The 25,618-nt window shown below is 32.2% G+C and overlaps 5 protein-coding genes across 8 annotated transcripts; 3 read left to right on the forward strand and 2 right to left on the reverse strand.

Annotated features, from left to right (window-relative positions):
- Window positions 1–453: 453 nt before the first annotated feature.
- Bm10844 (Uncharacterized protein) lies at window positions 454–11,476 on the forward strand (the record flags this gene model as incomplete). The annotated part of the gene is made up of 28 exons (XM_043077092.1): window positions 454–492; window positions 725–901; window positions 1,015–1,137; window positions 1,231–1,293; window positions 1,495–1,620; window positions 2,019–2,139; window positions 2,455–2,619; window positions 2,868–3,038; window positions 3,319–3,391; window positions 4,500–4,597; window positions 4,846–4,901; window positions 4,992–5,132; window positions 5,314–5,448; window positions 5,563–5,910; window positions 6,110–7,225; window positions 7,342–7,396; window positions 7,648–7,743; window positions 7,829–7,896; window positions 8,037–8,147; window positions 8,438–8,557; window positions 8,695–8,913; window positions 9,082–9,290; window positions 9,419–9,518; window positions 9,988–10,188; window positions 10,433–10,606; window positions 10,776–10,928; window positions 11,014–11,220; window positions 11,363–11,476. 28 exons carry the CDS (start codon window positions 454–456, stop codon window positions 11,474–11,476), a joined length of 4,779 nt encoding a protein of 1,592 aa, XP_042933026.1.
- A 1,469-nt stretch (window positions 11,477–12,945) lies between these two features.
- On the forward strand, window positions 12,946–15,358 carry Bm5360 (Uncharacterized protein; the record flags this gene model as incomplete). Of its 2 annotated transcripts, none has more annotated exons than XM_001900451.2 (5): window positions 12,946–13,011; window positions 13,679–13,820; window positions 14,137–14,291; window positions 14,568–14,702; window positions 14,984–15,358. In XM_001900451.2, the coding sequence occupies 5 exons, from the start codon at window positions 12,946–12,948 to the stop codon at window positions 15,356–15,358; spliced, it is 873 nt and encodes a 290-aa protein (XP_001900486.2). The 2 variants fall into 2 exon arrangements, with proteins under 2 accessions (XP_001900486.2, XP_042933027.1); XM_043077093.1 differs by having other exon boundaries at window positions 14,146–14,291.
- Window positions 15,359–16,510: 1,152 nt separating this feature from the next.
- On the forward strand, window positions 16,511–16,962 carry Bma-moa-2 (Uncharacterized protein; the record flags this gene model as incomplete). The annotated part of the gene is made up of 2 exons (XM_001900452.2): window positions 16,511–16,652; window positions 16,832–16,962. The coding sequence occupies 2 exons, from the start codon at window positions 16,511–16,513 to the stop codon at window positions 16,960–16,962; spliced, it is 273 nt and encodes a 90-aa protein (XP_001900487.1).
- Window positions 16,963–18,445: 1,483 nt separating this feature from the next.
- Window positions 18,446–19,561, reverse strand: Bm4629 (Uncharacterized protein; the record flags this gene model as incomplete). Of its 2 annotated transcripts, none has more annotated exons than XM_001900453.2 (3): window positions 18,446–18,719; window positions 18,876–18,980; window positions 19,269–19,561. In XM_001900453.2, the coding sequence occupies 3 exons, from the start codon at window positions 19,559–19,561 to the stop codon at window positions 18,446–18,448; spliced, it is 672 nt and encodes a 223-aa protein (XP_001900488.1). The 2 variants fall into 2 exon arrangements, with proteins under 2 accessions (XP_001900488.1, XP_042933028.1); XM_043077094.1 differs by having other exon boundaries at window positions 18,711–18,719; window positions 18,848–18,980.
- Window positions 19,562–22,003: 2,442 nt separating this feature from the next.
- Window positions 22,004–24,324, reverse strand: Bma-pqn-83 (Conserved hypothetical protein, putative; the record flags this gene model as incomplete). Of its 2 annotated transcripts, XM_043077095.1 has the most annotated exons (7): window positions 22,004–22,040; window positions 22,360–22,514; window positions 22,629–22,706; window positions 22,966–23,103; window positions 23,507–23,537; window positions 23,744–23,964; window positions 24,214–24,324. In XM_043077095.1, 7 exons carry the CDS (start codon window positions 24,322–24,324, stop codon window positions 22,004–22,006), a joined length of 771 nt encoding a protein of 256 aa, XP_042933029.1. The 2 variants fall into 2 exon arrangements, with proteins under 2 accessions (XP_042933029.1, XP_042933030.1); XM_043077096.1 differs by lacking the exon at window positions 24,214–24,324 and having other exon boundaries at window positions 23,744–23,748.
- Between the last annotated feature and the right edge of the window lie 1,294 nt (window positions 24,325–25,618).

The following is a 25,618-nucleotide window of genomic DNA, read 5'->3' on the forward strand; positions in this document are numbered from 1 at the left end:
TCATATTAATGTACCATTCATATAGATTAACTCATGTAGATGAAATTTCATGCATTTAAGTAACCGATACCGGATTTTTTTGTCTATCATTAAATAGATTTTTTCTATGTCTCTTATTGATATTATCTTTCCATGGGGATAACTATCAGCCAAATTAAATATTAGGTGGGTTACTTCTAGATTATGCTCTCTTTTAGACCACTTGGCAGGCAGATTCATTTCGACAGATTCACTGAAAAATTCGATCCATCCGAAATATAGTATTTCTTGTCTAATGAAAGGTAAAGAAATGTATCTGAAGGATGTCATGTTTGTAGTATATCAAAAATTTCGTTTAATTTGGTTTAGCAATATCATCTTTAAATTTGTTTTTGTTATTTTTTGATTTCTGATGTATGTGCAGTTGAGATAGACTATCATTTCTGCAAATTAAGGTTTTGCAGGATGTAGCAGATGACTTCGTCTACGTCAACTCGCTCTACTTTTTCCGGAGTATGTCTCCAAAACATTACATTTCTTGATTTTTCAATTAATTATTTAATTTTTTTGAATCATTTCCTTCTTGGATGGAGAAAGAACTCAGAAATGACCTTGATAACTGTTAGTAATTTTTTCGTTTATCGAAGGTAAGGACTCATAATATTTCAAACATAAACAAATGATGCAAATTATGGGCTGCTGACATATTATCAGAAATATGCATATTATTAAGGAATTGTTATAGATTTCGGAAGGTTGGTTGAGTGAGGCCGGTTCTAGTAGGTTACAGAATCGGAGTAGCGCAGAAGAATCGCAAGAAGATTGTCCAAAATGTGCAGCACTGAGATTGAACACCGTTATTGCTGAAGAAGCTTTAGCTTCCTTAAGTGGGCAGTTTAAAAATCTTCAGAAAGAACTAAAGGTTTATTTCTCACTTCATTAAGTTATGATAGAGTTAGGGAATAAAGAATATATAAATTTACTTTTAGAAATTTCTTATTCGTTTGCATTTAAAATGTCTATAATTTTTTTTAGAAAACAGAACAGGTATCCAAAATAAATGAAGAGCAAGCTAAATATATTGATGAAAGACGTTCAAAGCTAGAAAATTTGGAAGCAGAACACACATCGTTGTATGCGGAGTATGAGAATTTGCGGGTATACCGCTCTTTTTCCTTATTGATCGTTTGCCGCAAAATTTGTAAATATTTCTTTATTTAAACTTAGTACTAAAAGTTACAAGAATTTCAGATCACTCATGACAGTCTAAAAAGACAATATGATGAAGTGGTTGCTACAGCACGAAGGAATCAGGTTGTACTTAGTCACATTTACTTTATTTGGAGCTTAGATTTACTGTATATTTAAACTTACTTCCATCGTCCAATTCTAGTTGGCTTGATTAAGCTAACATCGGGAAATTAATGCTTTTGAAATAATGGCGGATTTTATGATGCTTGTGTCTTAGTGTGAAAAAACATGATACATTTTACTTAGATTTTGAATAAAATTTAGCGTTTAATCGAAGAATCAGTGAAATATCATGAAACTTGTAAAGTTGCTGTGGAAAATCTCATGGCTGAAAAAGAAGCACGTCAGGAATTGCTTGCAAAATATCTGAAAAGTGTGGAAGCTGCGGCAGTAGGTTTTCCTAGTTACTGAGAGATTAAAATGCAGCAAAAGCTTTAACATTTTCCTTTTTCCTTAGTTTTTAATACTTAAGCATTTATTGCAGCTCAAAAATTTCATTATTCCTCTGTTCGGGACAATAAAATAAAGCTGAAAAAACTTGACAATATAAACTGATTAATGGTATCGCTGTTAAGACCTAGGAAAATTTGTGAAATCTTTTTGAAAATTTTTTACTGCATTTTTTGTGTCTTTATAAAGTTGTCGTTTGCGGTTTTGAGGGACATGTTTGGAAGATTTTATTTATATTGGTAGTGATTTGTGAAACAAACATTAATTAAATGATGAAATCTGTAGAAACCAGTCTAAAAAGTTTACGTACTTATTTTCAAAACGTTGCTTTTTTGAAGAAAATAAATGATTCAATGAAACAACTGGAAAAGAAATGTGTCCAACTGCAAGCAATGAATGAAAAGTTGGAACCCTTTAGATATCATTGTCCGGCAATGCTCCGACTCCTTCTTGAGTTTGGTAAATTTTCCTTTCATATTTTTTTACACCATTTTTTTTTTTCAACAATGTTTTAAAAAGTTAACTTTTACGTGCGAAATCGAATAAAATTTCATGCACCTTAGTTTTACAGGTTCTTAATCATATAATTCATTATAGACCTTGTTTTTAATTTGTATGTCGATCGAGCTATTATATCGAACTTCCTCGTTTTTTATGAACTATTAGAAATATTTCTAAAATGCTGGAAAAGCACTGCAGAACGGTATCGTTTGAATAATTTAAGTAGTAGTTAGAAAAAAAGATTAGAAATATTGCCTGCCGAGTCATTTGCAGGCGAAATTATTGAAAATAATGGTTTAATGACAAAATCACTGCAAAGACGTCTTGCTCGATATAAAGATAAGGATGATTTGCGTGAATACTTGCTTAGAAAGTCAAGAAGATTAACGAATTTAAGTGAATCAAGTACAAAAACAATCGAAGAAAGTAGTGATGATGGTATGGTTTCCGTTATATTAATTAGTGGGTGATTGCAATCAATCAATCAATCAATTTTTTTTTTTAATGGAAATTTTAAAACCGAAAATATTTACGACAACATGATAGAAGTATAATGGAGTTGGAATATGGTGCCATAAAAAAGTTAGCATTTATGAAATGCACTGAAACCAAACACTTGCTACTTTGTCATGATCTTAAAAAAAAAAAAAAATATATATATATATTTCAGAAATATTGTTTTTCAGATGAATTAGCAAAGGACGTGGAACATTTATTACTGACAGCTGGTAGTCCACTTCATCCGAGATCACCAAAAAAATCAGTATCTCCTAACGAAGAATTAAGGAATGATGAGAAAACTAATGATCACTCGACAAATCCTGTGAAAGAAACGTCGAATATCGGAGTTGAAAAAGGTCTTGTGTATAGATCTATCAGAATGTGTGTTAAATTAAACTTGAAAATTCTATTTCGCAAGATTTGCATGTGCTGTTTTGAGCATAACTGTTCTTCATTAGTGTCATGAATGCAGTCAGTTGTTGGTCTACTGGAGCCTGGAGCTGGTTTACACTTTTATTTGTGTAATCATTCCATTTAAAGCAAACTTGGGGTACTGCTGATTGAGTTTATTTGGTTGTCTTTTGTGGAAATCGCAGTCATGCTTCATTTGTTAATGCAGAAAACTTTTTTTTTCAGAAAACTTTTTGAGGAAACAATTAGAAAATGTGGAAGATCTGCATATGTCCTTTCCGAGGTTTCAATTCAATTCGTAAGTGTATCCTATGACATTTATAGCTATAAAATAAATGCTTCCATTAATTTTATGAACATTTGGAGCTTTTTTTTTGTTTTTTTTTTGTTCAAAATTAATTTCTAATTGATGATGATTGACAAATTAAAAATAGAATTTCAAGCTATTCTCAGCACTATTTGTTTCAATCCAAAGAGCAATATTGCAAATTCCTATATTTTATCTTCCGACTTAGCTTGGTTTTGATTAAAGAATAAGAGTTGTTTACCATAATTTTTTGTTCTTATGATGTAAGTTTCAACCCATCGGTATGGGAGAGCAAATGATTTGTTTCCGGAATTAGTATGCTCCATTATATGACTTCCGTGATTGGTTTCTTTTTCACAGTGATCATTTTTTGTAATTGGCGTCTTTATTGATTTTTCTCAGTGGTTAACAGTTAAATGCATCCTTTACTTACTTTTACTTCGATTCGATTCCTTCTAGCGAATTTCTTATGATTCCTTAATCACCTGTGTTAAAAATTGTCCTCACTAACTCTTTTTTTCTGCTTATTTTTCTCATTTTTTACAACTAAATCACTTTATCCTTGTTTTTACTATATTTTTTGACTGCGTGGACAACCATGTTGTCCAATATTGATGTGTTGAGAACTTTTCATGCTATTTATAGTTTGTATTTTGTCATCTTTTCAAATGCATAAAATACAAATAGCAGTTTTTATTTTCGAATCAATGGTTAGCTCAGTAAGTGCTAGATACTAAAATGCATCGTTTTGTACATATCGTAAAAGCTTTATTTGTTCTTTATTAACTCTTGGTACACTTATTTCCGTTTAATTTGTTAACTTTTCTGTTTTCATTTGTGGTTATTTAAATCTTCTAATTATGCAAAATGACCACGACGAACTTAACGAGAGTGGTGTCACTTAAGATCTAAAGATGCATCTGGTCCGAACTGAGTACTTCTTGATATCTAATGAAGAACTACTTTATTTTTTAAATTGTATGGCTGCTTAGGAAAAAAATTCTGAAGTTGCATATTCATATCTGGATTTAAGCTCTTTACATGTGAGAAAGCATTGCATCTTCCTCTTCAAAATTTTCATCGTAGTTTGGTGTTTTAGAGATACACATATGGAAGAGGCGAAAGCAATATGCAAAAGGCAGTTGAAGTTAACTGAAAAGCAGAAAATCGAAACACTTTATGTGGAAAAGAAAAAAGGTAGCTTTAAAGAAGCTTTGAAATTATTATACACATCTTCACATTCTGCATCCAATCTTTTTAAGCTGGATCACTTTCTCGTAATTTTAGAAATATTGACCAAGTTTACATTCATATTTTATATTTAAAAAAAAAACGGAATTTATCTTTGTCAGTTTGATTCCTTTTTTATTTGTACAATTTGAAAGTTTGTTTTATGTAACGAAATTTCCTTAATTTTATTTGATCAGCATCAATTACTGTTTCAGTTGATGATGTTGTGAGCATATGTTTTCCAAGCACTTTATCTTCCTCATTGGCAAAGGTAATGAAGTGGATGATTTGTTATTTTGTTTTTGCTTCTTAAATTTGTGATTTGGTGTTTTTTTGGTGTGTAAGAAAGAATTGCTTTTAGAAAAATAAACAGTTGGTTGGAAAAGATGTGCAGGAAAGTGAAGATGGGTTGCAAAAGAATATTGTCCAGGATATGTGTGAGAATAACTCGAAAATTGAAAGAGACAAAAATATGCCGGAAGTGGAGGTCACCTTCAACTCGGTTTTTAATTTTCTTTTTGTTATGTCTCTATTTTTAGTTTTTTTTTTTTTTTTTTTTTTTTTTTTTAATGTATAGATTTGTTTCAACAAGTTTGCAGCTCGATATCAAGTCTAGAGAGTGACTGAGAACTGATAATATACCACAGTGATAATATTTTATGTTGATATGTGGATGACTTTAGATTGTTTATCAAAACAATGAAGAAAAACAAGTTTGTAGAAGTACGGAACGGCTTTCCACGTGGCTTAGCTTTGTGCATTTGGATCCTCTGCTTCCTGAACTGAACAGACCGACATTTCTGGATAATGAAACTGAGGTATAATTTTTGCATATATTTTATGAGAGTGTAACTTGAAGTATTTTAATGTGGTATTTGATGCGCAATAATTATTCAAATGAAAAATTTTTTCTTTTTATTGAAAATTTCTAGTTATCAAAGCAACACAGTTCGGTTGATTTTATGGATAATCTCTTCGGGTCGTCGTCTCCTAGCACATCAAGCAGACGAACATCAGTGGGTTCAACGGAAAGTTGCATGATTCCAAAAAATAAGACAGGGATGAGGTCTGAACTCAGCTGCTCAGTTGATGCAGTATTAACAACAGAGGAAACTAGCTTCCTTACTGAACCTTTATCATTACCTCTTGTTTCCTCAAGTTCCGTATATTCCTCTGTGACAGGTAGTATTATACCAGTATCTGAAGCATTGGAAGATTCTAGTTCATTATGCCGTGCATCCGTCTCCATTACGGAAACTGGTACTAATGATGAACGGCCGGTAAGTTTTCTGTTACTTAAATAGTGGAATTTTTCACCCTATTAATAAGAAGGGAATTTTATGTATGATCTGGAATTCATGTTTTAAAACTTTTGTTGGTTAAAATCACTAAACAAAGCTTACACACGGAAGTTTGATTCAAATTTTTTGAAGGCGAGAGTTTGCTTGTAACCATTAATGCATTTGTTATTTTTTGCAGGGTAATGAGTCCGTAGAGAACCACAGAGTCTCAGATGAAATCACGGAAATACCTTTTGTGGAAGCGCTTGTACCGACAATTAGACAAAGATTAAGGCCTAAGACTACTGATTCGAAATCGGTTCGAATTTCAGTCACAGAGAAATCGTCACAGAGAAAACGTAGTGGATTTAATTCTCCAAATGGAAATGAAAGTTTCAGAATTAGAGTTGCCTCTCCGAAGTTACCAAAAGTAATCACGGAATCGTCTAGTACCAAGGAAGATGAATTAGATGAAAACCAGGGTTTCAGGATGCAATCCTCAAGAAGTGAGAAAATGATCTCAGGAGGAGCAGTATTCGGTGGAAAAACATGTTCAGAAAAGGACGGAAATCTTGTAAGATTATCAGAAGGTAAAGTAGAAAGTGTTCTAAAAATGTTGGCAATCAAAAATGCTGAATTAAAAACTATCCAAAATGAACAGGAATTCGAGAGATGTGTTGATAATCCAGCTTCACAAGAACAACCGTTACATTCAACGAGAATGGAACAACTACAAATTGACTCCTTTTCTTCCAAACATATGGAGGAGTTGTCGACTGACTCCAAGGAACTTATTAATGTTCAGAATGACCTGAGAACAGAAGATGCATTAATGCAACGGGAAAATGCGAATACCAAACCTGGCGAAACTGTAGGTATTCGAAATGATAACAATATAGCATTACATAGACGCTCGCAAAAAGATTGGGATTTGAATGAAATGAAATCATTAAAAAATAACAGAAAGATTTTGAAGAGACATGAAATCCCAGGCACTATAAAGTTAGGAAATGAAGTTGGAAAGAAAAAAAACATTCACGCATTAGGAACGCGGGTTCAGCAAGAAATGACACTGAGAAATGAGTTAGAAAATACCAAGATTGCCGTTGAATCTCTATCAAAGAATGAACAAAATAGGGAATCCAAAAAGTTAACTTTAACACGGAATAATCAAGTTACATGTGAATCAAGAAAACGAAAATTAGCTGAGGAAGGATGCAGCAACACAGAAGATGAGTGGAAAGATGGCGATCAAACTACGGCATCTTTGCAAAAATCAAAAATGATTGAGACTGATCATGAAAAGGAGCCAGTGGTATGCTATGATTACTACTCGTTACAAAGTTTTTTAATCCTATAGAACAGCAAACTTGATATTTTTGAAACTTGATATCTAGTTCATTTCTCGTTTTTTAATAAATTAGATTTTAGAGTGAGGACAATGAGTGTACGATGAAATCTACGACATTGAACATCAAATCACTCAGTCAGTTTGTTAAATCACTTTTTTGTATGCATTTTTGTTTGTTATTTTTTGTGTTGCTTTGAAGTATGTTAAATTATTTTATTAGGTTCACAGAAAATGTATCTGCTTTTTTTATTTTTTTATATATGCCTTGCCAGTTTTTTCTGAATTCCAGCGCCCTGCTAAATTTGAACTTGTAAGCTAACAGATACATAAGGACTCATTTGTGGTTTTTTGTACTTCTAGAAGATCACTGATTGGAATCTTTACAGGAACAGAATTGAGCGATGATGATGGTGATGGTAACCGACTAGAAATTGTTGCAGATGAAGTTGAACTTTCACATCTTAATATCGAAAATGCATCAGGTATTTAAATTCAGACCATCCTGTCATCTTGATAATTTCTAGAGGTTCAGTAATAGAAATCAATGCAGAAATTATGATTTTTTAGGCGCGATTCATGTTTCTAATAATTTCGAGAAGTCAGAGAAAACTAAAAGAACAACAGTGGTTACCAAGGTTCAATTCATTTTCATTCGCATTTGTTTAAAATATATCTGGATACTGATGTTGTAACCATTACTAAAAGGGTGTAACTTGAATGATGAAATTGCTCGTTAATTCTTTTGTTTTGGAAATCATTTGGTCACTTTTGATAGAAATCGGTCAGTATAATGAGGTCAGAAATGTACAAAAAGATGCATAGACGGCTTGCAGTGCAAACATCATGCATGAAAGAAATTGGGAGAGTTCAAGGACGTAAATTTATGGTAGGTAGTTTTACTTGTTCCTTTATTGAGGGTCAGAATTACTCACTAAAACCTATTTTTGTGAATTTGATCATTTTATTGATCAGCTATCTTGCCGTTCTTTTGTTAAAACATCAGTTCCTTGTGAAAAAGATACTATAAAAACACTACGTCATTTTGAAAATTTTTTGTTCGTTTTGATGTTTGGGATGCAGCACTCAAAAGTTTGATAGCAGAAACTCTGAAAGCTTTGAAATCTAAAATTTAATGTTTTGTGTTGAGTTGATTCTCGTCACTGTGTCACTCTGTAGGGGAACAAGGCAATTCCTACATTATCAACATCGAAAAAAATAGAACGACCAAATATTTCACAGCAGAGAAAAACAGCAGTGATGGTTCCTACCGGAAGAGATGAATTGAAGAAGGCCAAAGTAACTGCTTTTAAATATGATGAAGAAATATTTAAATATTGCCTAATAAAAACAACTACTATTAAATCTTTTATACTGTAGATCCATTTTTTGATGTTTGTAAGCCCTTAGCTTCAATACTCTTTACTTATTTGCAGAATGTAGGGCTGCCGGTGATTCAACATGGCGTATCGCGGGAAAGCCTATCCTCCACAAAAGTTGCAAATGGAAGTGATGATGCTGCTGTAATGTGTTTATTTGATCAGGCAATCTCAGAAAGCAACTATGATGACAAATTACTGGAAATAATCCAGAAGTTCCAAACACCAGCCATTTCAGTAATATCTTGCGAGAAATTAGCTGAATGCTGTGTCAAGGTAAGCACCATTTCAAGTTTATTGAACTGCTTATTAGGAATATGAATGCAGGGAATTTAGTAATACATTAAAATAATGTTTTTCTATTTCCATATGGAAGAGATCCTAAAATGCATCGAAATATGACCAAATTTTATTTAGAGAGTTTTTTTTTTTTTTTTTTTTTAGTTTATAAGCAAACTTGATGTCGGCAATATGTGGCATAGTGTCGTGCTTGCAGTTCGTTATTGGTCAGGTAAACAAAGGTACGGGTGTACAGCTGGTGAAGTTCTAGAACTTCATCAAGTAGCATCGTCAAAAGAGCGAAATTTCATCGAAGTATTACATCAGTTGAGTGGTGAAGTGCACTGGAATGATGTTATTTCATTTTTTCTGTGGTTAGTCTGTTGGGAATTAAAGTAGAACCATTGCATACAACTTGTAGTATCAGCCTAAAAGCCATCGCTGATTATTGTTGTTTTGACGGTCTTTTCAAAAGGAATTTTAAGCTGCTGATTTTTTTCAGGAAAATGATAATATCAGTGATGAAAACGCGTCCTGTGTCTGCTGCACAACATGGTCTCAGCATTCGATGTGTACTATTATGTACTCGAATATTGTTGCAAGTAAGGAAATTACAAGTTTGAGAATCCTATCTATGAATTAAAATATTTTTAAAATCATTGAAACAAAAATTTTCGTCTTTATGTTTATCTTAATATTTAGAAATGGAAATTTTATGTAGATCTTAGGATGTTGTTCATAATCTATTCATATTTCTAATTTTAATTTTAGTATTTTTTTTTTTTTTTTTTTTTGAATTTTTCCAAATATAAGAACACATTAGCCAAAACAGTGGTTCGAGCACTGCATAGACGTATGCAATTTAAACAATGCATAGAGAAGCATTGCAAGAGATGCACATAAGCACTACACAGAGATATGCAATTTTTACACAACTCAGTAATCGAAATTCCTTAATTAGTGGTCATATAATAAACTCTTTTTGATCTGTTTCTTACATGGAAATGATGTAACTGATGGAGTTTCTAATTGAGCTTGAACTGATGGAGTTTCTAATTTATTTTTGTTTAGGATGGCTCAAATAATGAGGTGCTGAGAAAGGTGACCAACTTGTTGCAACACTTGATAGAACGAGATTCACCAGACAGAGTTGTACCGATGATGTGCTATTCGATTGCAATTGTTCCCGAAATTGTTGACAAACTGTTACTCGAAGATAATGAGCAGTATGAGCCTGTACGTCGCGTGATGTCTGTACATCTTGCTTCAAGAGTAGGTTGTTTGAATGAAATAAATCATGTGATATTTTTTAGATTTCATTTTATTTATGGAACAATTTGTTTGTTTTAACCAAACGAGGCAGGAATTGTAGAACTGCACCCGAATAATGTCGTAATTGTTTTGGTTTTGTTTGAAGAGAGACCAAGTTATATATGTCGACATTTTTCCATTTGGTAGTAGAATAGCAAATATTACCGTTATAATAGGGGTATCAAAGATTTCTTTCCATTTTTAGGATGAGCTTTTTACAATATTCAATAAAGTGATTATGTCACGTCTTCTCAACAAAAATACATATAGCACCACATGTCTGCAAAAACTTAGTATTCATGGTTTCCAAAATTGGTTTACTGAATCTATCAATGTGATTATTACGGACATAAATGGCTTGAATTTAGAATCTATGGAGGTATCAATTTGAATTTCTCTTTCAATTCCTGAAGCCAGTTATTCGCTCAGTTTCTGCATTTGATTGATATTACTACATTGTTTACAGGAATTTATTCTTTAATTACTTTATATTGTGCTTTCTAATATTTCTTTCGATTTTTAAACTTTACTTTCATTTTTTATTTTAGTTGAGCTCCAGGCTTTCATCGGCAATGATGACATGTTATGCATTATTCAGTTTAGCTACAAATCGTTTAGTTCCTGATAAGGAAGCAATAGTATTTCCAGTGCTAAATGAATGTGTCCAAATAATATCGAATCATTTTGAAAGCGAAAAAAAGGTACTTCTCGTTAAAATTTCAGTTTTTTTTTTCCCGTGAAAAGTTTTCCAAGAATAATAATTCATTAAATATAATTTCATTTAAGGGAGGAAATGAAATGTTTGTCGACACGGTTGGACTGCAATTATTATCGGATGATACGCTCGTAAAAACTGTGTTACGTCTTTTACTTTTTGGACGTCTAATAACATCATTTGTTAGAAGTACAGATTGCAGCACACTTTTGCAAATAGCAAATTTAGTTGAAGAAATTCACAGATTGCGAGAATTGACAAGGCTAAAACTCGAACAGGTATTGCATAAATTCAAATTTGAAGCTAGCTGGACTTCCCAGTAAATTAAATTTTTTACTGTTTGCTCTACAGAGATTTTATTGTATGTAACCTTGTTTTTGAATAATGTTTTAAACTTCTGCAATAAAATATTAATTGCAGAGAGGGAAAACTGCTTCATATCGCTTACTTTATTTTGGTTTAAATGATTGGCTTCAAATAGTAAAACCTTGGACGAATTTCCTCCCTGCAGATTTCACAGTGGCAAGTGATTAGTGGTATCTTTTTTATTATTTTGAGACGTTTTGTGGAACCTTGAATTTTACATGGTTTAGCAATTTCAAACTCATCTTACGACAGTCCGGAAAATGTGGATCAGATTACTCTGATGTTTTCAAATTCATTATATCTTCAAGAATAATTTTAAAACTGTGAACAAAAACTGAGTAATGAATACTGCATATGGGACATGAGGGACTAGAGTTTCAAAGATTTTTTTTAAAGAAAATTATATCTGGATAAGGAAGAGAACTGAGCAAGTTATTATAATAAAAGAATCTTATTATTCCCGAGACAACAATACCAGCTTAACGGAAATGAAAATTATGATACTTGAAATGCCTATTTTAAAGGATCTACGTTCTTCGAAAAAAAAAATCTTGGAAATTCAAAATGAAATTCAAATTTGCTGGAATTTTTGGGATAGATTTAGAAATTTTTGATTTCTCAGGAAATATTCCTGCTTAAAATCTGTATGTTTGTAGTTTTTAATTTTTTCGTATTATCGTATTTTATATGTACGTCATATAATGTATGCCCTTTTTTCATGCTAAAATAATTGGAAATGACCTTTATAGCTTTGTATGGAATTAATGTAAGTTTAGGTTCACTTCCCATTGTGCATTGTTTTTAATTCTTTTTATTTCATACTAAGGCTTTCAGCTATCTCTCTTTATAAAGATTGTTAATGTGGGAATTATCTGTGGTGGACTGGTGCTAAACTTATCAAAAACTAGAATATCGGCTTATTTTTTCGTTGCGTTCGTAATTCACTTTGTCAGATATTATCAGATAGGATATTATTTTCTATAATAGTGAAAGCACTGCAAATAAAATACTTAAAAGCAAATATATACTTGCAGTCGTGTTCATCTCCTTTGTTAATAGCTCACCTAGTGTTGTGTGTTCCCTATAATTTCAGGAGTTTATGGTGAAGTGGTTGTTTTGTTTGCTTTTTGGTATCCATTTAAAATTCATCATTTCATATGTTGCTGATATTTTTCCACTTTTTTATGCTACTGTGAAAAAATGTTATTTTTATGATTTGATTTATGATTTGTCCACTGAACCAAAATAAATGATAATAAAAACATTGGTGGAAGACGGTAGGTTTGTCATTCTTTTGGCTACTTTGTTTCTTTTTCAGCTTGTATTTGAAGTGATGTATTTAAAATGGCATTTTCAGGAAATAAAGTTATATAACTGTTATTTTTAAACATTTTTGGTTTAAAATAAAATGATTATAACGAATTTGTTGTTGAGATGATAGTATGGATAGTATTTAGTGAGAAGGCGTCAGATTAAGGAAGCTTTAATGAAGAAACATGCGGACTTCGAGTGCGTAAATGATCACTGCAAACTGGAACTGAAGCCAAATCTGTAAGAATGGTGGTCATATGTTTGAGACTTAGGATTTATATGTCTCTCTTGTTCAGTTAAATTGATATTAAAGGTGGCAATTGTTGATGGTAGAAAAAGTGCACATAAAGAAACGTAACATGCCGGGAATTGTTCCATGGGAGCCCTATAAGGTATGATTGGGAATTTCTTCAAGCTGCTTCCGTTTATCAGTTTTGTGTGGTTTGTTTGTTTGTTTGTTTTTTTCCTCCCTCTTTTTCACATCTTGCAGTCATTTAAGCTAATTAGAAATCAGACAAGATTTAGCTAATTGGGTGCAGACTTTGGTTTCGGTCTTTGTTCTATTGATATTGAACTTACTAAGGTTTATTTCGTTGTTAGTGATGCTTTCTCTTTCCGCCGTTCTGCAGACAGGAGACAATCCACAACTGATTAAGACTTGAAGATGTTACCAATGCTGAAAATTCTAAAATCATTCTAAAATGTTTGCAAGATTATAGTCGAGAGTGGTTGACTGCTACGGTGACATGGCTTCTTCATTTTTTAAATGTTTTTAATTTCAAATAGTTTATTTCTCATGTTCATAAAGATGTGACACATAGTAATTACTAATGAATAATTGCATGTTGTTTAACATTTGTATCTTGTAAGGTGTTCGTTTATGATTATATCAAGTCGATGGCACTTAATGCTAAATTATTTATTAAGCAAATGAGTTTTAAGCTAATACTAGAGATAACAAATAATTGAAAGTAAACGCTCTCTTCCGCTTTATGTTAGTTGATTTAGATATCATAGATTTCATGGTTTTTAGTAAATGAAACATGTTATATTTTTCAGGCAGCAATATCAGCCCACACAAAAGGAAGCCATCCTGGTGTTTTACCACCACTGATCAAATATCAGTTTGTGAAGACGGATTTTACTGCATCTAAGAATAAACCTGAATTGAAAGCTACTGAAGGGCATTTTCCAGAAAACGGTATTTTTTCTAGTATTCTAGTTTTACGATGGTGTAAGCACTTGTTTATTTATCATTTCAGACGCAATTAAAGAACAGAATTACTTGTCTATGTTTAGAGTGTGCGGTAGAATTATAATTTGTTAAGGACGATATTAAGTAGCGCAATGTTTCACTAACCACTGATACACTCGAAGATTTTTAGATTTCAAATTTTATCTCATAGTCAGGTGTAAATTATTTCAATAGAAATGGTCAAATTAGGTAAGGTATGTACGGCAAGCTGTTTCTCTTGATTTGATTACTACATTACCACATTTCTTGATGTAATATTCAGTGGGTCTAGGAGAAATGGAAATTTCTGACCTATCGCGAGTGCGCCCACTTGGTGATGGGAAAGAATCTTCGTCGCTCGGTGGAAATATTGAAGTTGGAAAAGAAAAGAATGCTAATAATGCAGAGGAATTTAAAAGGCTAAAAAGAGATCTTGAGGTTATTCTGCTTTAAATTAGGATTTAGGAGATTTTGAAAGAGAAGAGGGAGAGATTTAAATTAGGATTTAGGAAATTTTGAAAGAGGAGAGAGAGAGAGATTTAAATTAGGAAATTTTGTAAATGAGGAAAAACTTTTTTCTTTTGAATAATATTGCGATAATTCTCAATAAGTGTATGAGAAGGAAAGCTTGTAGATGATAGTTATATTTTTTATAACGCATTCGAAAAAGTGTCTTTCATGTAAATTTTTGAATTTTTTAATACTTTTTTTTAGTTAGAAAGACAGTTGACAGATGAACTAAAACGTATACTTGTTGCTACAATGGGTGATGATTTGACATGTCATGTGAAGTCGCTTAGCGAAGATAAAGTTCGCCTTGCTCATATGATGATGAAATTTGAAGCCCAGGTTGGATTTATTCAGATTCATTTGTAGAAATTTTTTAATTTTTTTTTTTGCTGAACTTTTAATGTTATTTAGTTTTTATGTTTTTCATCATGAATTACTAGTTTTTAGACAGATTTTGAATTTACGAATTCTACAAACTTCGTTAACTTCCTTAACTTGCTTAAGTTTCTAAGTTAGTCAAATTTCAAAGGCATTATTGAGAAGTTCCTGTTAGCCTGCAGAGTGTAGTTTACAGTATGACATCAGTGTGTGTTAAACGAATTTTTTTTTTTCTTTTTCAGATCTCGCATGACCACGATAGGGCTGAAAATTTGGCAATATTAGCTGATATGTGGCGTTGTAAATTCTTGGCAATGAGTATTCGAGCGGATGAAATGCTTATTCAGCGATATAGTCTAATTTCTTATTGCAGGCAGCTGCAAATATTGCTAAACAGATTCCTTGATACAAATCAGGATCAGATCCGCAGAAAGTCCATATCTCCAGTTTTGGAAACATTGATAAACGAAGCTCGTGCAATGCTAAAAACTGATTTGTCGACATTTTTTGAACGTTCACCATGTGATGAGAAAATTTATAAACCGGTTCCACATACGTCGAATATTACAATTACTTGTTGCAAATACTGTATAGGTAAGGAAATTAAGTTAATTTAAGTTTGAGTGTAACTATAGTTTTTATTAACGATTATTACTGAGCATTTTATTGAAATAAAGTTATTGAGAAAATAGTTCTGATGTAATAGTACTAACCTTATGTTCTCTTTTTAAATATAGAGCACTTTAATGATTACTTTAGAGGCAGTGCTGATTATTTTTATGTTGTTTATTAATGAGAGAGTGTATTGATAATGTTTTTTTTATCATGCATTTTTGGAGGATTGGCAAAGTTACAAAGATCTTTTTGAGTATCATTCATTCATGCTACACATAAGAGAAAATTAAATCAGTTAATAAATTAATGCACAATATTTACAAATCTTGTTAAATTAATTCGAGCAGAAAATTATGTAAGAAGCTTAACATAACCCAACATAGGTTGAGTTGTTAGTAACTTTGAACTGTGGTGTGAAAATTGGTATTGTGTATAGTATATTTTGTGGGCTAGTTTCTGCAAACTTGTGTTACGATTGTCAGTTGGTGTATTTTTGCATTGTGCTTTCGTTGCATTTCATTGCTTTCGTTCAGTAGATTTAATTCAGGTACATTGAGAGTGGTTTCTAACTGAAAAGTAAACCTCCTTCGATGTTATGTTTTTTTTTTTTTGCAAATGATAAATACAGTTTTTATTGATTTTACTTTTATTTTAAATTTATTAACTTTAGAAATTGATTTTATTTTCCTCTAGTTTTTTACTTGTCTACAGTTTGTCATTATTGTGGCATCAATGATCGGTAAATATTCCGCGATAAAAAATTTTTTCGATTTAAAATTTTCAAATGACTCGTTAAGTTTTTAAGTTTATGCTTAAGATACTGGTAAATTGCTGTCTTCTTAAATAGGAGGAAGTTAATTAGGATGGATAACAATTTCATATTTATCTTTGAAGATGATTTTCTTTGTTTTATGCTAATATATGAGGGAATACGTCCCTTAATTTTTGTTTTATGATTAGTCCCATGAAAATTAGAGAACGGTCTAAGGCGAATGTTTCTGCTTAATGAATTGTAGGAGAAGATGAATATCAGTGCACTACATTCATCTATTTCAAAAAGTACGCTACAAACTGAAGGATGTTCATTTTTGAGTTTCTAAATATGATTTTATACTAATTTTCTCAGATTTCTTCTTTTTTACTTGGCATCATCAATGGCAGCACCAACAGAACGATTTCATGTGTTATCACAGCTTGATCATTTGCAGTCAAAATATACAGGTACTGGACATGCCGATACAACGAGATGGGAATGGCTCGTTAATCAGCATCGTGACACATATGCATCAATGATCGGTAAGTTGTTGGTAGCTTAATAATTTGAAGTCATTTTGAGGATCTGCCTTGTTAGATTATTTGGTTATTGACACTATCCCTTGTTATCCTTTCCAAAATTTGCTTTTTTTACAAATGATAATGTTCGGCAAAAAAATACTCAGTAAAATCAAAAATTATCTTAAGTATGATAATTTTAGGTCATCCAGACCATTTAAGTTTGATAGCAGTATGCGAAAACGAATCGCGAGCTAGGGTTCGGTTCAATCTATTGAATCAAATGATTGCGCCTTGTGGACCACCACCTGAAAAGTCTCCACTTGATGAATGATTTCCTTATAGTTTCATTAACTCTCTAATATCTCTGGAATTGTGTACTGTTGATGCGATGGATAAAAGTCTGAGTAGTGCTTTTTTTTTGTTCTACTTTCCGCAACTTAGCCCGATTCATTTATTTTTTTTACCATTATTTTGTCCGTATATCATCTATTCGTTCTCTGTGTTTATTGATTTTTATATCATTTTAAAAAGCAGTGTATGTACTCTGAAGCGACAAATTTTTTGTGGATATGTGGTTATTATTAGTGAAACTATAAATGAGGAAAAGGAAATTAGAATTCTAAAAAAGTTAAGACATTCAAACAATTTCCCGCGAATTTAAGATTTGCAATAGAAGAAAACGGCATTTCGATAAATCTGTCATAAAAGTGAGCCAATTTATCAGTGGTAGAAATTGCTTAGAAAGAAAGCATAGCATTTAATGAATAAAGAGCATGAATTGTGCTGTTAGATGTTACCGACTTTTATATATTGTCATCAAAAAGTTCAAATTACGAGTACTGCTGTCTAAACTTTGATAATGGTATCCGATCAGAGGTGCCGGACAGAATTTATGGTTTCTGGTGTTCTTTTGTCATTGTTCCAGCATAAAACATTAGCAAAGTTGTGATTTAATCTGTAGCAGAAATAAGATGGGATAACACACTGTGGCTCCTTTACTTTGGTAGCTGTAAGGTGTACTTCCTGCTTATCAATTAGGATCCAAATGTGCTACCTCTGGCCGTCTAAAGATTTCATTTAAGATCATATGACGCAGTTCCCTAAGGTTCGGTATGCATTTTCATCACAAGGCTAAATGACCATGATATTATTGATATTATTCGAAGATCCTTTAGATGCAAACGACGGTATCTCCGAAGATTAAAACTTTAATCAAGAATATAGGACATATAAAAGTTTTGAATATTCTGGTTGGGTGTCAAAAATGTCATCGGCAGATATTTGTAATGAAGAAAAAAAACTAAGTTCGCATGATGTTGCAGCGACGTAACATGCACGGAACACCTTATATCACCTGACATAACACTTAGTATTGTGGGAATTACACTGAGTTTGGATTTTTAGAAATTAATAAATATAAACAAAATAACTGACAAACTTCCCATGATTCTTTGGTGTCAATAGCTTTCAGGAAGTTTCGAAGCATTTTGAGGAGTCTCGACATTTTAAGCTTATAAAGAATTTGGAAATGTAATTAACAATAGCAAAAGATTTCAGTACTTTTGCTATCCCTTTTTTGCTTCTGAAAATCTCCCGCATTTAAGTGCAACTGAAATGTGAAATTCTGGATGCCCAATAAAACTCCTCAAACTCACGTAATCACGTATAAAAAAGAGAAATTCAGGATTAGGACAAATCATGTTCCCTGATTCAAGACATCATTTTAGCATAACGATGCGAGAAGCCAATAATACAGCAATCGAACAATTCACTAATTAAATGAGTGATATTCACATTTTAATAGTCCAGAAAGTTTAAATGAAATGCACAATAGCGAGAGAAACTAGAAAGATATCGCCGAACCCGGCATTCCAATAGGATGACGTGCCATCATTTCGACAACAATCATAGCCACAACAATATTCGTCGTAGTTGCAACTCCAGACCAGCTCTTTTGGTTTCCTGCCATCGTCAAAGTATACATTACCCAGTTGCGGATCGTCTCCTTGGATAAGCACACGACACATATGAGTACCATAATCACCACGATAATAGTTGGAGCCCCAATAATATGGACGGTTATTCCACCTGAATTCCTTCTAATTAATCAAATAATATTACAGTACTATGTTTTCGAATGGTAATATCGACAATTCCCAAAGTGAATAGATACGTTCTTTACCTGTCAACTTATTAAGAGATCACGACAAACAGACTTGATAAATTTGAAGATGAAAAACGGACATCATTGGGGCGTGAGCTCTTCGTATCAGTGCTTTCCCGGCCTTATAAGTAAGGTAACCAGCTGCAGCACCAGCAACGAAAGAACCAATGTTTGATTTCGTAAATCTAAATAAAAATTATTTCATAATTTTTATTTAACCTCTGAAATATCTTAAATGAAATTCACATAATAAATCAAATTGCATCTACTAATATCAAATCTTCTTGATCTTTGCTATTTAAAGTTTAAAAAAAAAAAAATAAAATCTGTTTTATCAAGTATAATTCATTCCGAATTAAAAAAAAAAGAAAAAGCGACAACGGCTACAAAAGAACTATTCTCTAATATGGTAAAAACGTCAAACATAAAAATAAAAAAATGCCGCTGAAGAGAACGTCAGAAATGAAACTCACAAGCTACCACCACGTCGTTGTCCCCATGAAGTACTGTGTGAGCTGCTGCCCCATCGACCACCACTTGTTTTGCCAAAATTGCCACCTCCATACATCCCCCATCTACTACTACGTGGATTACCAGATGGTCCACCTCCATTTTTACGTAAACCACTGGATCGACTAGCAGATATACCACGACCGCCAGTAAAGGTACCACTTCGTTTAGACCCACATTCTTTTATTACGAATAATAACAGTAACACTAATACTAATAAAGAAAGCTGTACAGGTAAAAAGCGTTGTATATTCATATTTTTTTCATACCACTTCAGTCTGAAAACACAAGCTGCATTTGAAATTTATTACAGGTTAACCTTTAAGTAAAGCAAAAGCAATTGTGATAATATTTTTTGAATTTGGCCAGATGTTATGTATTCTTTTGTATCACTTTAGTAATCGTAAAATATACTTTTGTAGATGCTTTTATCATCACATTTCACTCCAAACCACGCATTAGTTAAATTCTTCTTAATCAATTAACTGATTTGCCATCTTTAAACTAACAAACTCAAACCAAATGAAGTTTAGGTCTGTATCCCGACGTATGTTAATTGAATTTGTGATAAAAAAGAGGTTAATAATCGAGAATTTCCGGTTCACCCGTGCTGATATTTCTAGATATTACTGCTTATCTGTAACAGTAATCAAAATTTAGGGAAGCGTTTGATAATGCCAACTGCAGTAGGACTTACTGTCAAAGCCTAACCTGAATCACAGACATATCGTCAGCTGCCGGCCTTAAGTCATTTTCTTCTAGTTTGTACGAGAAATCTTATCTCTAAGACATTCCCGTCATTGCTCTCTGTCACGTTATGGCTCATGATGCTCAAACATTATCAACTAACTTTTCTTCCTTTCCTTCTCCTTACTTCAATCTCACTATACACGAGCAATCCACACAAACTGACCCATCCTGTCCACTCACTCCTTATCCTTCACTCACTTTTCTCTCATCCTTTGTCGCATAAATCAGTTTATGGGAAGATTAGTTGCTAATAATGTTTGAATCAATATTGAACACTGAAAAGAAAACAAGAAAAACGATATTTCATCACTATCATACGGAAAAGCAAAGCGGAGTAGATGAATTGAAGACTATGAGGCGACTTTGGCTTCCTGTTATCATCAATTCCTTCCCACTCTCTATTACTCATCTCGATTTTCACTGGACTACTCTCGAATGTTTGTTCTATCCAGCCCTAATGCCATGCTATTTTCTGATTAATAGTGTGTGTGTGTGTGTGTATATATGCCTGTCTGCTTATTACTTCATTGTCAAGGAGATCATTTTAGAATTTTATATAGTGTAACTATTCCAGTGATATAAATAAAATAGGTCCGAAGTGGTACACTGATCCATCAAAGTACAAATTCTCATTTAATTTCAGAAATTACGAAAAAAGAAATTTTCAAATAACGGAAATTTCCATATCGACAGTAAAATAATCGAAATTTGCGTTATTCAGAAACAATCTTTAAAAAAGATTTGTTTAAACTAAAATGCTCTAATATGATTAATGTGGAATGCATAAGTTTGACTGACATTGGTTGACGTATAAAGCTTCCTACATGTTATATTAACAAATGATGATAACTTGTCATTTGATGCAGCAACTGCTTGTAACTTACATTTTTTCGAAATTTTTAAGGGACATTTGACAATCTTGAAAAGAATCCTAAACGCAGAAGAAAATCATTGTGTTAAAAGGGCGAGAAATACTGCTTTTTAAATTTTCAGTTATTATGCAGATATTTCACATTTATTTTGGTGGTTATTTCCTGTTCTTTAGACTAATAATTACTTTTGACCGTTAACAATGTTAAGTTTTATTTTACAAATGAAAGAAGTTCAATTTCCAGAAAAAATTTTAGAGACCATTCACTTCAGTTAAATGACTAGGAATTTTCTCAAGCTCCGGAAAATTGAACGTATCTGAGAAAATCAACATGATTGTGTCTTAAGCAGAAAATTTATGTTATATCAAATTAAATTTGTATATTTTATTCTATTGCGCGTTCCACTGTATATCCTATAACAAGATTTAGGGTGGCTAAAAGATATTGTCACATAAGCGTTTACGTTGTCTGTTAATATCTAACTTACGACAAATCAGAGCTTTGTTAAAGTCAGGGATATTTATTAACCAACTACAACAATCGCTAGAAGAATATGAAGTTTACCTATGTTACAATCTAATTTGAAACATTCGGTTAAAACAATGTATTTCAGCTCGCGAACAGTGTAAAATCTCATCATTTACCATAGAATGCAATAATACTGTTGTTAGTAAATATAACGATAAAAGTACGTCGCATATGTTCTGGATATATTAAATACAATTGTAGCGATTGCATTTGTCCTAGAAAGTGAAATTCTTTTTGCAAATTTGCAAGCTAAAGCTAAATTATTAAAAGAATTAAAATAGCAAAAAATGAGTTTCTCTTTTTCATTCCTATATTTTTTAAGTTTTTTCCCTTTTTTTCTTTTTTTCTTCTTTTTTTACAAATATCCTGCAAAATTTCATAGTCTAAAAAAGGATTAAGAAATTAGTTTTACCTTATTAATTGTAATAACCTTTGAAAGCACAATTCTTTTTTATATAGTTCTTCAGCTGATGAGTTTCATGATAAAGGCAAATCTTGAATGTAGGAAAGGTATAATCAGTAAGAAAGACGATAATAAGAACATCATATTAATAATAGCAGGACAGCATCAGTAATACCAAGACACTGAAAATTTTCAAGCATTTGATTTGACGCACAAAAAAATAACAAGCTGCTAACTAAATTTATACTTCTAAAAGCTGAGCTACGTTATCAGCAGAAAACATAAAGGTATACAAAAGTCTTTTCCCTAGTATTTTAAAAACTCCTTGTTAACTAGGACAAAATCTTAAAAATTACTTGTGACCAACTTATTATTTTAATGATAAGATGCCAATATGTGATAATTATTTCAGGATAAAGTTTGAATATTAGTCTTGAAAAAGAGCATACTATTGAATTGAACTGCTTGCAAAATTATTCAGATTTTAAAATATCAACAAACCTAATGAAAAAAACCCATGATGGTCTTTTATGATCAGAGAAATTACCACCACTTAGCTGCTGTACTGGACAACAATCGGTATCACAACATATCTCAGCATCAGACTTACAATTCCAGGTCAGTGACTTCGGCCTTGAACCATCTTTGAAGTGCACCTTAAGAACCAAGAATTAAATAACTCGTTTTAAATCTAGGAATCGAAATATCAATGGTCTGATTAATATTTAGATCTTTCGTCTAAATTTCGAAATTCATGAAATATAACACACTGTTTTGAAGAACTGCTCTGGTGATATAGCGGTTGAATTTGTGGACTCATCAGCAGCAGCCACTACAGTTGAACTTCCCTTGAAAAACGTGAAGTGAGAAACAAAAAAGAAAGCAATCTGTTTAACTTTAAGATTTTTTACCTTAATTGTTTAAAATTATTTATGTAGCATAAAGATTTCTTTTAAATCTGGTTGGAAAGACCATTCAATCCAACCTTATTAATGATGCTCTTTAAAATTTTTCACCTAATAAGTACATTCCTTCTTCTTAATATTATGAATCAAAAGATTCATCTTTCTTACTCCGAGAATTGAATTTTTCTTAAAACTCATTAACCTGTAATGTCTTTAACACATCATCGATTGGCACTGAACACATGAAATAGCCATTCTTGTACTGATGATTCCGCTCATCAAAATAATAATTTTGACCATTTGATGCTCTCAGAGGTTCAGAACCAGAACGGAGAATTGCCTATAAGAAAGAAAAAAGAAACGTGAAGCACGTTCAACTGAAGAATGTGCCAGGTATCAAGATAGATTGCAGTTATCAAAACTGCTAAATGTAAGTAAAGCTATACATGGAATGCTGATAAAGTGACTATCAAACAATGAATAAGTCTAGGCACACTTTACACTTGTAATATTACATCAGAAAATAAAATAATCTAAGTGGACAGAACAAAACAGCGTAAACAGTACACACTGAAATTATTTCTTTCAAAATGCAGTTTTGGTTATTTCCACTAAAAATTTGTAAAATAATATTCAATTCACTACACCGCTGTACGAAATAGCATCTACTGGTAAGAATGACTTGCCTTTCCTAATTCAAAAGTTGCCAAACCTGCTGCAGCTCCAAGCGCACCACCTAAAACTGCTTTCCCAAATGTTCCTTTACCGGACGGCCTGAAAATTTTCAGTTTTAATATCCTTTAGCTTTCACTTTATTTGTCGTTTTAAAAGTCCCTAAAAAAATGAAAAAATAAGATATTATCAGTTAACAAACATATTTTTCAGCATTTAAAGCAATCCAGGAAAAACCATAATTTGGCAATCTCTTCCGATCCTTCTTGGACCTTAAAAAACTATTCGCTTCTCTTTTAAATGCATACTTCATTTGGTTGGGAGCAAAACCACTTTGCTGATGATAACCACCAATTTGACTGGGATGATAACCTCCGGGTGCTGTTTGGTGGTATCCATTTTGCTGCGGGCGATAACCACCTTGTTGTGGATAACCACCCTGTTGTGGATAATAACCACTTTGCTGTGGATGATAAGCACCTTGAGGTTGGTGATAACCTCCAGCTGATGAATGAGTGTTTGGTCGAGACTGGAAACTAGTAAAATTAGCGAATATTATATTACAACATTCTTGGCGACAAAGACTAATTTTTCTGCTGACTACATTGTTCCCATATACTATTAATTACTTATTAATTATTATTAAAACCGCTTACTAAAAAGCTGTAATTTTAAAAAAATGATTGGAAATTGTTAAATTCTATAAGATCAAAAACAGTTACATCAAATAGATTAATATCATAAATTCAGCAACATAAAAAATAATCCGGAAACTGACTGGATTTAATCTTGCAGCGCTTGAACCACGATTTTTCCCTCCTATGCCAATTTTAAAAGCATTAGCAATTCTAGGAGTAAGCAGTAATAAGCAAATGATAACCTTGTACATATTTACCGAAATAGGAATATTACTCTGAAAGAGAGGAAACAGTAATTATAAGAAAGTAAGTCCAGTCTCAAAATAATTAGTAGACAAAGAATACTTCTTGTTATCTTAAGTTCCACACAAAATTTCCTCTGCCACAGGAAATTTCATGCAAGACGAAATTCTAATCACCAAGTATTAACAGCGGAATTTACGAAGAGTTGTCATTGCTTCTATAGCACATCAGTCTTAAGCCAAAATCAAATCAAACCTTTCTAGTCAAAGTTCATCAAGACTGTACCTATTTAATAAAAAATTTTCCCAACAAACTTAGACAAAAGTGTTGCACAGTCGAAGTAATAAACCTCTCTTCTTTCATAAAGACACAACTAAGAATAACCTTTAATTACTCAGATGGGTGACAACACAACCAGCAAAAGAGAACAGATAATTGTCTCATACAAATAATGCTAATGAATTCTATGCACACCCATGCCATTTATTATCCTTGTACACATGCATACACATAGTAACAACGACAATGGCAAGTAAAGACCAAATCTAAAAATGCAGTCGTTGTGGTGGAGGTAGACAAGGTATGCTGCACATTGCTTCTCCTTTAATGCATGCGGTCCTTTTGTTCTATTATTCTGATCTGATGCGCGCATAGCAAATGAACTGTTTAAACTTCCGGAAGTGGAGGTAAGCATTTGCAGCCCTTGTTACATCATTGAATTATTTGTTTTACTCAACGACTCTTGAATACTTGAATAGAAGGAAGATTGATTCTCTTCATCGACAAATGTCCATCAATTTATCGACGGAGAATTATTTAAAAATCATCAACTACATAGTACCAATTTTTAAATTAACGATTGTTTTCCATATGAGAAGTCGATATGATAGAAAAGGGTAAAGCGCTGACAGTTCTGATAAGAAATAAATACTGGACTTTAAATTGTATTTTTATTTAAGATAAATTTTGGTAACAATTTTCACAATCACCTAAATGTTTTTGGGAAGTTTGGATAAATAGAACTACTCGAATATCATTGAAAACTTGTGTTATAAAAACTTTCCACACAACGATTTCATTAATTCTAACATAAAAAGAAAAAGAAATGTAAACGGTGGGAAATTGTAATTCTTGCAAACTTTTTGTTGAAACTATAAAAATGATTAAATTCATTTGAAAATGTTTGGTCAAAGCAGTACTTAGTCGTAGAGGTTAAGAAATTCCTGAAGTTAAAGCATTCAATTATATAGAGTTAAGAAATTGCATAATGAATAACATATGGCGAAGAAAATATGAAATACC

Source organism: Brugia malayi, assembly GCF_000002995.4.
Source record: "Brugia malayi strain FR3 genome assembly, contig: Bm_v4_Chr1_scaffold_001, whole genome shotgun sequence".
Taxonomy (NCBI): domain Eukaryota; kingdom Metazoa; phylum Nematoda; class Chromadorea; order Rhabditida; family Onchocercidae; genus Brugia; species Brugia malayi.